Below are 15,024 nucleotides of genomic sequence, written 5' to 3' on the forward strand. Positions count from 1 at the left end.
GAACCTATTTTAGTGATGTTTGCAAATCCCACCTATGTTATTTTTCTTAAAAAGCCAGTGCTAGGGTGTTCTCAATTATGGGTAGCATCGCAATTGTATTCCGTGTTAGGGGACGCTCGCCCCTATCATTATCACCTTAGCGCGCCCCCTATAACATCAGACGGTACACTGTCACCGTCGAGTCATTGACTGCTTCATCGTTAATTTCGGTGAAACTGTTTAAAGTACATAATTCTACCACATTTGACCTTGACTTTCCAGCTCATGTTGTACGATAAACATATTGTTTCTGATCTGTGCATTGAACTTTATCGTTTCATTGAATCATGCGTATAATGCTTGCGTAAGCGGCTTAGCCTTCCAATACAATATTGTTTTGCCTCCACTTCAAAATGAACACTCCTATCAATAATTGCTATCTGTTGTCGACTTGAACGGTTGTTTACTTCAGCGTTAATCCGAAGGAGATCTCAAGCCTACCAATTGTCAACACCTACGAAAATGTAGTGACCAATTCTTGCCCGGAAACCTCACATAGACGGACCCTGACTAATCCTCACCTACATAGTTCACATAACCCCCTAACGTCTAACCTTGAGCTAAGTTACGTTGATCCCAATATTTTTTATGTAGGTACAATCATTTATCATAATGTTGCCGTTCCGGATATTCTGGGCTGGGTGTTAGGGTATGACCACATACGAACCTATTTCGTACCCAGATCGGCGGTCGAACGGCTCACACACTGTGTGGTCTCCAATACAAAATGAGTTCGCGTTTGCTTCGCCTTACTATGTGTACACACCCTTAAGTAGGTGTTTTCTACGCGCCGTGCATGATTAAATATATTGCCAACTTATCTTTTATGTTCCAATGCAATTACTTAGCGTTGATTTGAAAACCTGTTCCAAAGGAGTTAAATGTTTTAGTTAATTGGTGAGATATGTTTCTATTTTCGGTGTATGGGTGTTTGTTTTTATAACACGAGTTTATTAAGTACTTTTTTATTAGTTTTTCATTACCTATCATCTTGTTGCCGCTAATGTTTTTATTGCTATTTTATTTCCTATTTAATTGGTGAAATCACTTATCAATATCTTACACCGTATATTTTATGAGGAATTATTAAACTAATTATTATTACTCAATATCCGAATATTTTAAGAACGCTATCATATACCAGTTTTTTAAGAGCTATATAATAATTAGTCCCCAATGATAAAGACAGGTGCTGAATTTTAAATTAAAAACTGTTGAAGATTGTAAATCTGCAAAGACAGGTGCATTTTCCTTGCATGTGCACCACTGCTTTATTTATCACCTGCGCACAACCAAAAGAAAAAGTTTTGACGTCATGGAGTCCGTAATGCAGTACCAAAATGCCAAAACTACTATCTTCCAATGCACTCAAGTCAATCACCCAAGTCATTGTTACGCGAAACTTTGACGTCTCCCAGATAACGTAAACGAACACAGCAAACTCGTACGTGTAATGATAACGAAAGTACCCACGTCCTGAGATTCACCCCGTTCCTTAAATACAAACACGCTGCACATTAAACTGTCTGATGTTCGCTTGTCGCTCAAAATTACCTGTACGCCAATGCTAATGCTTAACGACCCAATGGGAGTAAGCCCTTTATACTTGAAGTTGGAGTGAAGACACGCCACGTTGCCGTCGACTCTATTTAGAGCGACATTTGGCGGCAATTTCAACAGACAAGCCCCAATCAGGATCCTGTCCAATGATAGCAGGTTATTCTTAGCTTAAATAAATGAGAAACGAACCGAACAACTCCGCACAGCTCTTACTCTGTTTTCTCACGATATCTGACACAAATGAACGGGGAGCAGAAAACGGTTTTGTAGAAATTTGGACGTATGCAAATCGAGAGTTGCCGTGTGAATTCGCACAGTGATTCTAAAGTAGTTCGGAAGACTGGTTCGCAAGTTCTCAAGGTGGTTCTAAGTTAATACTAAGAAAACCTTTCAATCATTGGCAATGAACATCTCGTTAAGATTTAATCCCGATTACGATTACCTAATTCTGATTCTTCAGCATTGCCGGTTTTTGTCGACCGAAGACTTATTACCTATACCGACTGCCTAGTGCCTACGTAATTGCACATACTATGTTTTATTTACACCAGTTATGATTATTGTGAAAAGACTGAATGAAGAATAACCATCGATGACGCATTACTATCATTCTCCTTGACCCCCTCAACTCGGTTTAATAGACGCTAGTTAATACATTACAATTCTCTTCGTGAGAGATCGCTGATTGTTCTGAAGGTGGCTTTTAATAGGCACTCATTTATTATACAATATCTTTGAAACAATACTTGTGAATTGGACACCTGGAGAATGTTTTATGCTAAAACGTATTCAGTTTTGCAAACTTGCATTAGAGTGCGGTTATTCTAAATTGTTCCTCTCGAGATTTGAACTCGTGAAGTAACCTTTGGCCGTTGAACTGGACGATTTTCACAAAAGAATTTGTATAAGGTAACTCTCATCTGTACAATAAAGTGTCTGGCAAAGAAAAGTGGGGACATTTTCGCAAGTTTGTAAAATCTAATAATCAGGTTGTGTCTTTGCTACACTAGATTAGAACATAGTAGACTCATGGGATGGTCCTAAATACAAATAAAAACAATTGAATTCACAAGCTTAATTTTCAGCTGATGACCCTTCCCTGCTGTGGGTGCAGCTAGATCCTGAATGTCAGACATTTACTGAGTAAAACCCACCTCTGTTCTCTGGTCCTAGGGCCGGTAATTCTTTCGCAAAATCCCGCAGCCCTATATTTTCATACAGTCTCGCAATTCTGTTGACGAATTTAACTCGTTTGTTGCGGCTTGCGGTCAGTACTTATAACAACGCCTACGATTTATTTAAATGCCTTTCGATCTACGAATGCGAAATCACCGGAACATTTGTGTAATACGTGTGAACTGACATTGCCAAGTCTTCGCGATTCTGGGAAATTTGCATTCCATTTGTGAGATTCATCTTACTTTTATTGTTGGAAATGGGAGAAGAACCTTTAAATTCTTTCAAGAATAGATTGCTTCTTTTATCTATTTCGCATTAAAAACGTTTGGTAACCACCATCCAACCACTAACAAATTGCACTTTTATTGGACTTAATTCGAAAGAAAGAAAAAACCATATCGATGTTAATACCACGTCTGGCTGGCATCCTGTGAGGTATTGTTTGCCTAGCTACTAGAGACAAGAGCTAACCCTTCAATGCTTACGACGCCACTGCAATCTTGTTCTATAATATAATATACACGTTTTTGCTGCTTCTGACGTCAAGAGGTGCATTGTTATAACTCGGTGGGAGCTTACGACGAAACGAATGGGATTTGTACAAACGTAGGTACACATTTCTTAGTAATTAAATTGTTTGGAAGAACATAAAATTATGCTCGTAATGCCTAACGGGTAACAAGCGTTACGGTTTGTGCCAAAGCGTTAATTGAAACGCGTTTGGCACAGACACGCCGTTCCGAGTTAATAAAATCGTAATGTATGGTGTTGACATGTTGTCAGCTCATATTCTGTTAGTGCAACAATAATAATTTGTCATACTATCTAATATGACGTTTTCATATCGATTCGGTCGATGATTAGAAATATGTTTTGCCACACAAACCAGATGAAATAAAACGATTGCTAGTGCTTTATTTGTCTATGAAAAAGTATGCCTTTATCCCCATCTAACTCGCCATTTTCCGTTTTGAAGTAGTATTTGACCTACTTTGAAAACAACAATAACGGTAGCCACTCATTGTTTTTTATCATCCATTATCAATATATCGAAAATCAATTCAAATGTACCTACCGTGTATGTTGATAAGGTTTATAATTGCATGTTTTGGACAACACATGGTAATAGGTATTGGTACACGCGAATCAAGCCATTCATGGAATTGGAACGCGTACGTAGCTTGAGGTCGATTAGACCGTCCTAGTTATAAGATGAATTTATTGCCTTTTTATTTAAAGGGTTGACAGTGATGCTGGCGGAATACGTAATGCATTGGACTGGACACCAAATGTACACCACAGCACGAACTTTTCTCTTATCGTAAAAGCGTATCAAACGCCCTTGTCTTTATACTAATTTAGATTCTCTTATAATGTTTATAAGGATTCTCTTGCATTAAATGTGAATTAATGTTGCCAGATTTTAACCCCATTCCTGTGATGTTGGGTAGGATATTAATGGGATTCATAACCTCTGGCCTGTGCTAAGTAATAAAGGAAAAACCTTTATTAAATCTTTCCCCATAAATTGTTAAAACTAATTGGACAAAAAGGCTTACTGGCTACTGCTTGTGACGTAATATCGATGTTTTAATTGCAATCGTTCCCTTCTCATTTATAAGTGCCAAACGCTTGCAGTTAATTAAAATTATGTCAGATCTTTGTGTAAAAAGATGTCGTTTGCGAATTTGGATTGGCCTACTTTCCGGGATCTAACACTATACGCAGGATCTTTGGGTTTTCTAGTAGCCATGGTTAGACGTGTGCCTCAGGTTGTCAGCTGGTACATATTTAGATATTATGGTATAGTACGCCAATACAGTGTATTTTTAAATGGTCCTGAATGCCCTTTTACGTAATAAAGAGCACATAGTTCTGTCTAACATTACATTAACCTTCAGGTAAATTATGACCTATTTAGCTTGTAGCACAATATTAACTTGAAATCAGTATACATTGATATGGTAGTCAAAGCAGTCTAAGTACGCGTGCAAATCTTAGACCGTCTTACTTCTTACTTACCCCGTAAAGTTGGTCAAGCGCAAAATGAAAAGGCTATGCACTTTTCTCCGGTCGTTCTGCGGTTATTTCGATAGCAGAACGCATTGTTTCACAGACAATGGCAAACAAAGTTCCTCATTCCATTTCTTTATCGTATAAATAGACCACTTTAACGGCCTGCATTGATGCATTATGATGACTAATGCGGCGTACGGCTAAAATGGGAAAGTTTATCTTCTGGCCTTGTACGTACTTGCGTAGCTCGTTGAGATAATCTCATTGCAGTGCATTCTGGGAAGTATTCGTCATGGGATCATTAGCTTGACTGTTTACTGGCTTTTCTCATGGTTTTACTCGTTTTCCCACAGCATAGTAAAAAAAGGAAATTCGGTCAAAAAAACGATTTGAACCCACATTTATATGGATGTTATTGATCTTCATAAATAGACCTACGCTATGATTACATAAAAGTGAAAAATCTATGGCTTTAATTGGTCAACTTACAAATTATGATCAGCTTGCCATAAAAAACGCAAAAGCTCTAAAGATAATTTAATAACTTTAGATAATTTAGCATGGAGTTATTAAATTAAAACCCTCTAATACACTGTTTTATTTCTACAAGGACGCTTTTAGCGACTTAATACCACAAAAGAAAGTAATTATTTCTCTTGCTTTCATTTACTTGTAATTTTAGAGCTTCATTTAAATTCTTTGTGACCACTAAGACTGCCTTTCAGCTCGTTCGTTATGCCTGGTTCACTGTGCCATAGGAATATTACTTGAAAGGTATTAAAATATAAGTAACGACTTATATAATTAAAGTCGTGTGGTGTATCACAGGCTTGCTTTAATGTCAGCATTTTAAAGTATTTCTAATTCAGTGTTAGAATGTACGGAAATTACTTAGAAAGCTTTGTATCGTTTCGGCCTACTCACATGGAAAATTAGGCGTGGAGTGTGTTCCCAATGAACTTACAAACCAAAGTTTCAAACTTATCCATTTCCAAAGCATCAAACGTCAGAGCATTCGCTTCATTGACCCAGTCTTAAGTACTACAATTTAATAGTTAAGTCGGCTGATTGTCGACTTACTTCGGTAGTCGGTACAAGACCGCTGTTTCGGTCCCGCGTTGAGATTCGCTCGTTTAACACCAATGTTCTCGACGTGAATGAAGCTTAATCGTGACGGAGATAAACCAGTTTCGTTAAGTTTGTTCGCGGTTTTGGATACCGAAATCTCGATTTGAATTTCGAATTAAGCCATTTATGTATTGAGTTTCGGGAGCTGGTCCTGTTTTCAGATGTTTGGGGTCAACGAGGCTTCATCTATTTTTTTCTTCTAACGCCAAATAATATTATTCCTCAATTTTAAAAAATCTAGAAGTTCGCAAGCCGAAATCTTAGTTTGAGTTACTGAAACGAGGTTACTAGTTAGAAAAAATACTTCGCGTAGGATTGGAACCGTGCCCAATAAATGGCGAATGGCTCGACCCTCTGACATTTCGACCTAATGCTGGTATCAGGCTCAGTTGTATAGTAATATTGTACTCCTGATATACCCATGTTTATGTTATAAGAGTTCTTTATAAACAATCGTCGGTTTCTTAGTTGTCAGTAGTAATTTGATTGTGAGAAATGTGGTGTGGTCCGACCGCACAGGTCGACTCTTAACTAATGAGATCAATTTTCAAATAACAGCGTAATCAGCCCAAGGTACTATGGTCTGCCAACCGCATTAAAACGTCCGCTAACCTCAGCTTCAACCTTTATTTCAAGGTCGATAGAGTTCATTTCGCTATGCCAAGAACTTTAGTACCACTCGCTTCCCGTCTACGTAGTATTAATTTAAACTGATCAGGAACTAAGTATTTATAAAGCGTTTGTCTTGTTTCCGTGCTACTCCTAGATACAATTTATCAGCTCAAGCTTAAGGTAAAAAGTTGAATAAATAACAGTGTCTTAGAACAGTGATAACTTTATGATTCTATAAAGTAAATAGAAAATTCTTACGTAACTGACCTGTTTTACTATGAACATGCAATTTATTTGCTTCGTTTTTTTCGCCTGCCCAGCTTTGCGATATATTTTAGCTCTCTGCAAGGAAACAGACGAATAAATCGTCTATGTAAACATTCTAGTCTAGGTTTACGTCATTCCCATCAGACTGTGTTAATAGATTTCGTATATTTTAATCGCAGATTGCTAGTCTTAAACGAACTTTCCAGAATAATTTTGCGTTACTATATTTTGAGCAGTATAATGTTTTATGTGTATGTAATTATAATTAGGAATATTTTTTTCATTCAATCGAAGTTTATTTGTAGCTTCATTATAACGTAACTTGTTATGTTAAGGATCCTGTTGACAAAGTTTATTTTCTTCAAAAGCAACGATATGACAAAGCACATTTCCCAGTGATTTAGGGCTCAGTATAACCTAAGCAACTGAGACTTCCCACAACTTTCAACTTTTTATATTTAGTAGTAAGTTGCGAATAGTTCGATCGATCTAGTTATTTCGAAACTTGCCTGCGGACATACGACAAAGTTGGTTCGCTAATGAAGTTTGTGTAGAGCTGGTGGCCATGTTAATACCGCAAAATAGATAGTACAGAAGGTTCGGTCTATGTTTATTACTACCAAGAACTCAGGAACACTGCACATACGCTTACGTTGAGAGAATGCAAGTGAACTTGCGTTTAGTAGTTACAAGACTTCATCTAATTACCAGAGAGAGTGTTCTGAGTAGGTAAGTGTGTGTGCGTGTGTTCGTAATTCTCTTACTTTACTAAGCTAACCTTCTGATGGCTCTCATTTCGTTTAAATATTGGGTACACAAACGTTGAAGATGGGCTTGTCACTCTGAGTGACGGATTTTAATGACGAGTAACTGTGCCGCCAGACTTAAATAGTTTGGAATTATTGGTTTTCAGTCTACCTAATTAAACTTTTTAATTTAGACCTTTAAGTGGACTTCGATGTTGAGCTCTAAAGTTTAGATTAAAAATATTACTAGGAGATATTAAAGAGAATTTTGCTTCTAAAAAGTAAAATGTCTTCGTTATTATTATCTGTGGAGAGTATAACGTAATATCTGAAGCTTTAATAGGTTGGGTGAAGGATAAATTTCTTGGAAATGCGGATCAGAATAGCGCTAGAAGGGACAACAAGGCTCCGGCTTATGGCCTGCAAAGGGTATTTGACTCTTCTAGTTGACAAGAGCTGTGTAAGTCTTTAATAGGTACTGATATACCACTAACTCCATTTACGTCAGAAAGAAAAATAAAGATGGTACTCTTTTGGTATGGTTTGCTGTATGGCTCGGAGGTAACACAAATATTTATGTCTTGTACTTATTAAATACTGAGGTATTTCGATTGCATAATTAACTGTAAATGAATGTTATGGAGTGCCAAAGAAGGTACTTGACCGTCCTCTGAAAGTTATTTAATGTCAACTGATTTAAATACTTTGATTGTGGTGATAAATCATACATTACAATATTTTCTGAAGTTCGGTTATATTCTTAAATACTTTATGCTCCCAGGATTTTATAATGGTCAGCAGCAGGCTTCTAGGGAAGGAAAAATTCGTCGAGAGTATCGTAAATGCATGATCGACGCATTAACGCATCATTGGATAGGTGTGAATGATTGAATGTTATACATATATCGTATATTTCTCTGTTTTGGCGTTACGCGACCGATACCACGGGACGCATATTTCGTCAGATATGAACCTTCCTTTATAAGACCCAGTAAACGGTGTGCAGTCTCTGTTTTAACAGATTATAAAATTGGGGTATAGAGACCATTTTCATCACATGCTTTTGTCAAAGCGTCTAACATGTCCAAAATATCCACAAAAGTTTCGAAACCAGCCTCAGTTTAACGAGTGAGTGCTCAAAATTAATCAGGAGCGGCGCAGAATTATCGCATAATACCCTCATTCACCTCCATTGTACTGCATTGTGGCAAAGTTAACGTAATACAATACGTTTTAACACAATTACTTACTATGAGAGCTTATTAAGCCGGCATCCGTTCATAATACGGTTTAACTTTGTTTGCCCGATGGGAATATGGTGTGTTCCTCGTATTTACTTGGAGCTTCAACGATGTTCTGTTATGAGATTTTTAAGGCTTTTAATGGCTTTTGGTTATTGTTTTATTTGCAGGGACATGCTTTTATAGTGACAGAAAAAAGAAATCACTTTTTATTATTCTTATAAACAAGTATTACGTTTGGTCCTCTTATTCAGTAATCACATTAACTTGCTTATCTCTTTAATTAATATTTTGAAAGTTTCTTCAGTTATTTAACTTGATTTGTTTACAAAAAGATAGTCTGCGAAACTTATTTCACTTTATGAGATTATAAATACGAAAGCTACATTCAACCTACTTAGTACGTAAGGATGATGGAATTTGTCCAGTTGTACCAAGAGAAGGTCCAATACATACTAACTTAGAGGTTTTACCTGCCAAGGGTATGACGTGTATGACTTGACTTGTGTATGACGTATCTAAAGGACTATTGCTTAAGTATACGTTGACAGTCTTACGTAGAAACAATGTTTCAGATTATCATGACCTTTTCTTGTTTACCTTTGTGGCTGTTATTATTAATTATGTAGACGTAAGTATCATTGTGAAGTACAATAATTATGTAGCCGTATCAATATTATGAGTATCACGTGACAGGCACTTAGCTGATACGCTTGATGTTGTCAACACTATTAAACTCTTGAACCTTTCAAATCTTGCCGCTGAAGGTCAGAGATTATAACAGTGTCAATGTTTGTTTTATGAGAGAATTTGCAACTGAACTGTTATTTCAAACTGATAAGTTTTATGGAAATATGGAAGAAGAATACAAGCACCTACTTCATATAAAAATTGGAATACGGGAAGATGAAAATGAAACTTAATATGTTGAACTAAACGAAACGAACAATTTTTCTCTTACTTTTCTTCTTCGTAAAAATAGTTTATTTTGTGAAAGAAAGTAATTAACATAGGAACATGTTTAGATACTGCAATGTGGTCTCACAGGGTGGATTTATAACCCACATTGCGCCGAATATTGTTCAAGCATTACCAAACGTACATTTCAATACCGCCATTTGTGGAGATCAATTCGAAATTGCCATTCAATCTCAGTATTAAGTGCCTATTATGAAGTGATCGTGTTTGAACTGAAATTATGATACGAGTAAGCCGTATTTAACAGTCCATTGAGCAAAGCAGTTCTAGAAAGTTCCAATAATCACAATCGAAAATAAAACGAACATTTTCGCCAATATTGCAAACGATTAGTATGTGTGCTACAAGATAGGCTTGAAAATTCCTAAATCCATTTCATTGCTATTAAAAAGCCTTCATACTCTAGCTTAGACTATGTATGCTTTAAGCCCATACAAGCAACGACGAGGACAGCAGCTTATACCAAATACTTTTTGTCTTGAGAAAATCGCTATTCTCTATCCTCTATCCTCCAGTTATCCTCTTATCTTCGCCGGTGAGACAGGAATGGAGTGACTGAAAAGGGTAACAGTGGGTTAGCGAGCTAGTAATTTATTACTACTTGTATTTCCTTAGCTGTATGCTACATATATTTTACGATGTATAAGTCTCTTGAGACTGTTTGCTACTCGCGATCTGCTTACGTTAAGTTGATATTTTCTCAGACTTTTTGAATGAATATCATGATCAGGAAAATTTGTTAATACCATGTACAAAATAACTAACATTTTATTTAAATTAATGTTAATTTCTCTTCTTCTTCTCAAACAGTCTCATCATCATCATGTGCCTAGTCCTTTTCTAATTATTTTATGTTTTTATCGGCTTTCAGTCTACACAGTTTACTAAGGTCAATTCAAATTACAAATATTATCGTCCATCGTAACTATGATTCAACTTATTATAATCAAGATAACACGGGCAGTAATCCATAACAATGTTCAAAATTCATTACATAGTTTTACGTTCGTGCATAACAATTTAAGGAGTGTTTAAAATTAGAGGTTGAAATATTACCTATGTAAACACCAGTCAACAGTTTCAGTTAACTAATAACTTATTGCAGTAACTATAGCAAAATATACCTAAAGATATTGTAAAAAAAGTAAAAGTATATATATATGTATACGTTATACCTAGGCTTAGGACTCCTGTTGTTTGTAAGAAGTATGATCTCACAGGTAAGCTAAAAGCTAAAAGGAGTCCACAGTTCTTAGAACCATGATGTCAGTTACCTACATGAGACAAGTTGCGTGACGTACCCAGTCTTTTCTATACTTTACATAACATAGAACATGACGACTGTATTTTCCTTTCTAAATAAGTAAAGTTTACTATCAAATCTTTTCGGGTCTCATGTTATAGATAGAGGATTAGCTTATTGATTGACGAAATAATCCTAGGTTGCTTGTGGTAATTTAAAATATGTAAACCTGAATCCCGACCGAGTCCAGTCTGTGCCATAACGTGTTTTTAACCAAAGCAAATTAAACTTATGTCACCTGCTATTAATGTTACTGCGAATAACCAAATCAAAACCACTTTACTGCACTTACTGTGCCAAAATTATTATTTCTGAACAAAAAGCCTAGCTAGACAACTCCATTAAATAAGGCACGCCAAATGTAATCTCCTACCAATAAAGGTAAGGCGAAAAGAAGTCGATATTAATTTAAATCTAGATTTCTCCACGAGGTCACAACCTATGGGTCGCGGTTTAGGGGTTGCCAGTTAGAGGTCATGGGGTTCCTTCAAGGTTAAGAGCTACCTATGAGCAGAGATTTGTTACGGTACTAGTAATTTATGGGCATTATTTCGTGACTTAGTTAATTAGGCATCCTTAGTTGTTTTTATGTTCATTTCAAATATCAGTTGTGTGAAATTCGGATTGTGCCAATGCATATTATGTAATGTTACACTACAAGAGTTTTACATAGTCTTTAAAATAGCAATTATCGCGATCCCATTACTAAGAGTCTACGTGAATATTGTTTTGGATGCTAAGATTAATGTATGAAAGCACTCGAGATGCCAAATCATAGCTAAAGTCCTTTTCGTAATACATCATAGTATAAGCTACGTCTAAAAACCCTAGACGGGGCAAGAATTATGAGATTTCCCGCAAAGGTCATTGGCATTCACATCGACCGTCTCGCAATATGTGATTTATAGTGATTGGATTATTTTCTTTGTTTCAGACATTTAGTTCCAGCCCGAAACCATCCCACAATGGAGGCTGAAACCACACCCGTAAGTACCTTGATATTTTATAGAATCAAGTAATATAATTTGATAAATGAAATATTTAAGATTTCATCCTTCATAGACACATCACAACCGTTTTGAAACTTACATTATAGTGCCCTCTGTTGGCAACGTTACGACAACCGACAACCCAAGCATGTTCCCGCGGGAAGAAAATAGAACTGGGTTCAAACAAGTGTCAAATGCGGCGAAATGGTGTCCCGCGCGCTAGATGGCGCTAGTCGTCTAACGGAATGCCTCATGTTCGGATAGATGGCGCTGTTGCAAACGTAATCCCGCACGTTTTTACTGAAACTAGGCTGACACGTAACTTTTAGGTTTACTACGTAGTTCTTCCACCCTCCCAGAGATGTCGCGTAAAAATGTTTTATAATGTTAGTATTATCGGTGATTAAAATTAACTTTAATTAACTTTCGGTAATTTTTAAATACAAAACTGATATTATATTGTGAATTTAATAATATGAAAAATCCGTAGAAAGAATCTGAGTCTTGTTTTGACAGTACCTATGCTTGATATATGCACTACGCATTCTAATAGGTGGCTGAAAGCGTGGCCATGCTATTTTTCAAACCTCAACCCCACTCAAGTCCTGATGTAAGCTTAATTTAATGCTGCATACGGTCGTCCCACGTAAAATTTTTCGCATATTATAAGTGCCGAATTAACACATTTTGGCACGGGATTTCGCTTTTACAATATTTTAAAAGATTGCATATGGCACCGTCCCACTGGCAAAGTATCCATTGTCCGCGGGGCTATATTCGGTGAATTTATCGAATGCGTTCCCTGCCTCATATTGCTCGCTATCGGTTCATTAATAAACTATATCCTGTTGCCGCACCATACAATACAATAGCCGCAGACCGTTTCGGAATCGCTCGTGTGCGAAATTTATAGCGGTTAGAATTTTGAATATTTGTTTCTATCTGTTCCGCTTCAATTAACAGAAAAACGTTTGAATAAAATATACAGTGGACTTCTGATTGGCGTCCTTAAAATCGAGCTTTTAGCTTTCAAACTAAATAAATAATACTCTAGTGTTGGCTTGTTTGCAGTTGAAACGTGTATAATTAACAGATAAACATCTGACTTAATATACAGCGTCGTATGAAAAAGCACAGTAACATTTTAGTGAATAAAGCTTTAGTTTAAATTCGCGTTGGTCTGGAACCTCCAGCCGCCCGGGCGAACCGCTGTGCCGCTCACGTCTGTTCCGGATATTCAACGTTACGAATGGCTTTATTAAGACTAAATATTACAATTTCCGAGCAACTATTGCGACGGTTAGAATTGCTAATGCGCAGGCGAAGGAGCCGAGTGAAAAGATGCGATTGCACTGAAACCCGCCCGACGCCGCCAGTTTCCTGTTTTATGAGCGGCGAAATTGCAGTTTCACGCTGAGTTGCCAACTACCACCGGATGTTAGGTTTTGAGTGATTTGAATAATTCTTTCTTGTCATCCCCTCAATTAAGCTGCTTATTGTTTTATGAGAATTTGAAAAGAAACTCTTATCAGCAACTTAGCGAAATAAAAACAGGAATATTTTGTCCTTTCTGAAGCGGAGCGAAATATCTTGTCAAAAAAGGGGCTGCGTCTTGCATCCACAAATTACTATGATTTAATATTGCTTAGTTATCTGCGGGCTGGTAATTTGTTAGCGCGCCTCTCGGCCCCACGTTGGGCGCCATTGTTGCTCTGCAGCCTTTTGTTCATCGCCTTCTAGTCGCGATACGATCTTGAGTTATTATGATTAGGATTCTTTGCCAAGTGACGCGAACTCGCTAATTCCTCCATTATCGTTTTAGTTGTACTTAGTCGTGAGCGTTTTATAACACTTTTTGTTTTCCTCTCTCATTTTTCATCGAGTCTTAACTTTGAACGTGGCGTTTTATGTTGGCAACATTTATGTGGGGCAAGTTATTCTTTGTTATGTTCCGTGTATGTAATGTATGTTCTCTAGATTTCAGCTGAATTCGGTTATCTTCTTCAATTAATATACGCATACGTATAAGCATGTAGGTGACCTACTAGATTAATAACCGTCACCACAGCTCGTAAAGTCAATGGAGTTAATATATCAGATGTCGCGTCACGCCACGCTTTGTCCAACTTTCATTTCATATAGTGCTCTCAAATGAATCGATCCATGTGTGGCTTTTTCAATTAGTGAAAACATTCGATTGTCATTGTGTTTATAGTGTAATTGCTGGTTTGTTATCCATCCATCTTGACCGTTGTAATGGCTGGCCATCAGGGAAATGAATCGCCTGGCTGTCTGGTCGAATGGGAGCGAGGTACAAGTGTTCTCCTCGCGAAATTGCTTTTCGTTTTAATGTCCGAGGTATCAAGGGATGCCTCGTTTCCGTGCTGATTGTTTTAACGTTTATATTTAAAACAGTTGTTAGTAGACGGTCTCATTCCTTTTTTGTTTCATCCATGTCCCATTTTTAAAGCGTTTCATTATTGTTCATTCATGTAGTAATCAGTTTTATAACAGCGCATACATTTTTGAAATAACATTCATTTAACTTCACATTCCTCATTTAATTTTTTCTCTCTTATGATTTATGTTTGTTATTATTTGATTAATTTAAATTGTAGTTTTTACAGATATCTGCATGCGAACTCATGGTTTTGAAATTCAAGATTGTGTCTCATTTACCGGAAAATTAAGAAACTTACCGAATGAAAAAGAAAAAAAAAATTATGACAGCTAAAACCTGTTCACAAGACACAGAAAATATTGTAAGAATAAAATCGAATGCTTTCAAGTCTCAGCGCTTAGTTTTATCATGAACAACAGTGTTTGCGGTTGAGTTAGCACGAAAATCGTAAATATCTCCGTGTTGCGCTATGGCAGTGCAGTTAGCAAGGATTGCAGATACTGCAATGGCATGCAGCGTGCGTGCCACACCCCATTCATTAGGCGCCGAGTGCTTCCGCGCATTT

The 15,024-nt window shown here is 36.9% G+C and overlaps 1 protein-coding gene across 5 annotated transcripts in view; it reads left to right on the plus strand.

Annotated features, from left to right (window-relative positions):
• LOC110371991 (tyrosine-protein phosphatase Lar) overlaps window positions 1-15,024 on the plus strand; it is a 361,770-nt gene that overhangs the window by 3,815 nt on the left and 342,931 nt on the right. For all 5 annotated transcript variants that reach the window (XM_064036779.1, XM_064036780.1, XM_064036782.1 and 2 more), the window contains exon 2: window positions 12,004-12,055. In XM_064036779.1, coding sequence (XP_063892849.1) covers window positions 12,035-12,055 — 21 coding nt within the window. In that variant the 5' untranslated portion in view covers window positions 12,004-12,034. The remainder of the gene's footprint in view (window positions 1-12,003; window positions 12,056-15,024) is intronic.

This window comes from Helicoverpa armigera, chromosome 11 (assembly GCF_030705265.1).
Source record: "Helicoverpa armigera isolate CAAS_96S chromosome 11, ASM3070526v1, whole genome shotgun sequence".
Taxonomy (NCBI): Eukaryota; Metazoa; Arthropoda; class Insecta; order Lepidoptera; family Noctuidae; genus Helicoverpa; species Helicoverpa armigera.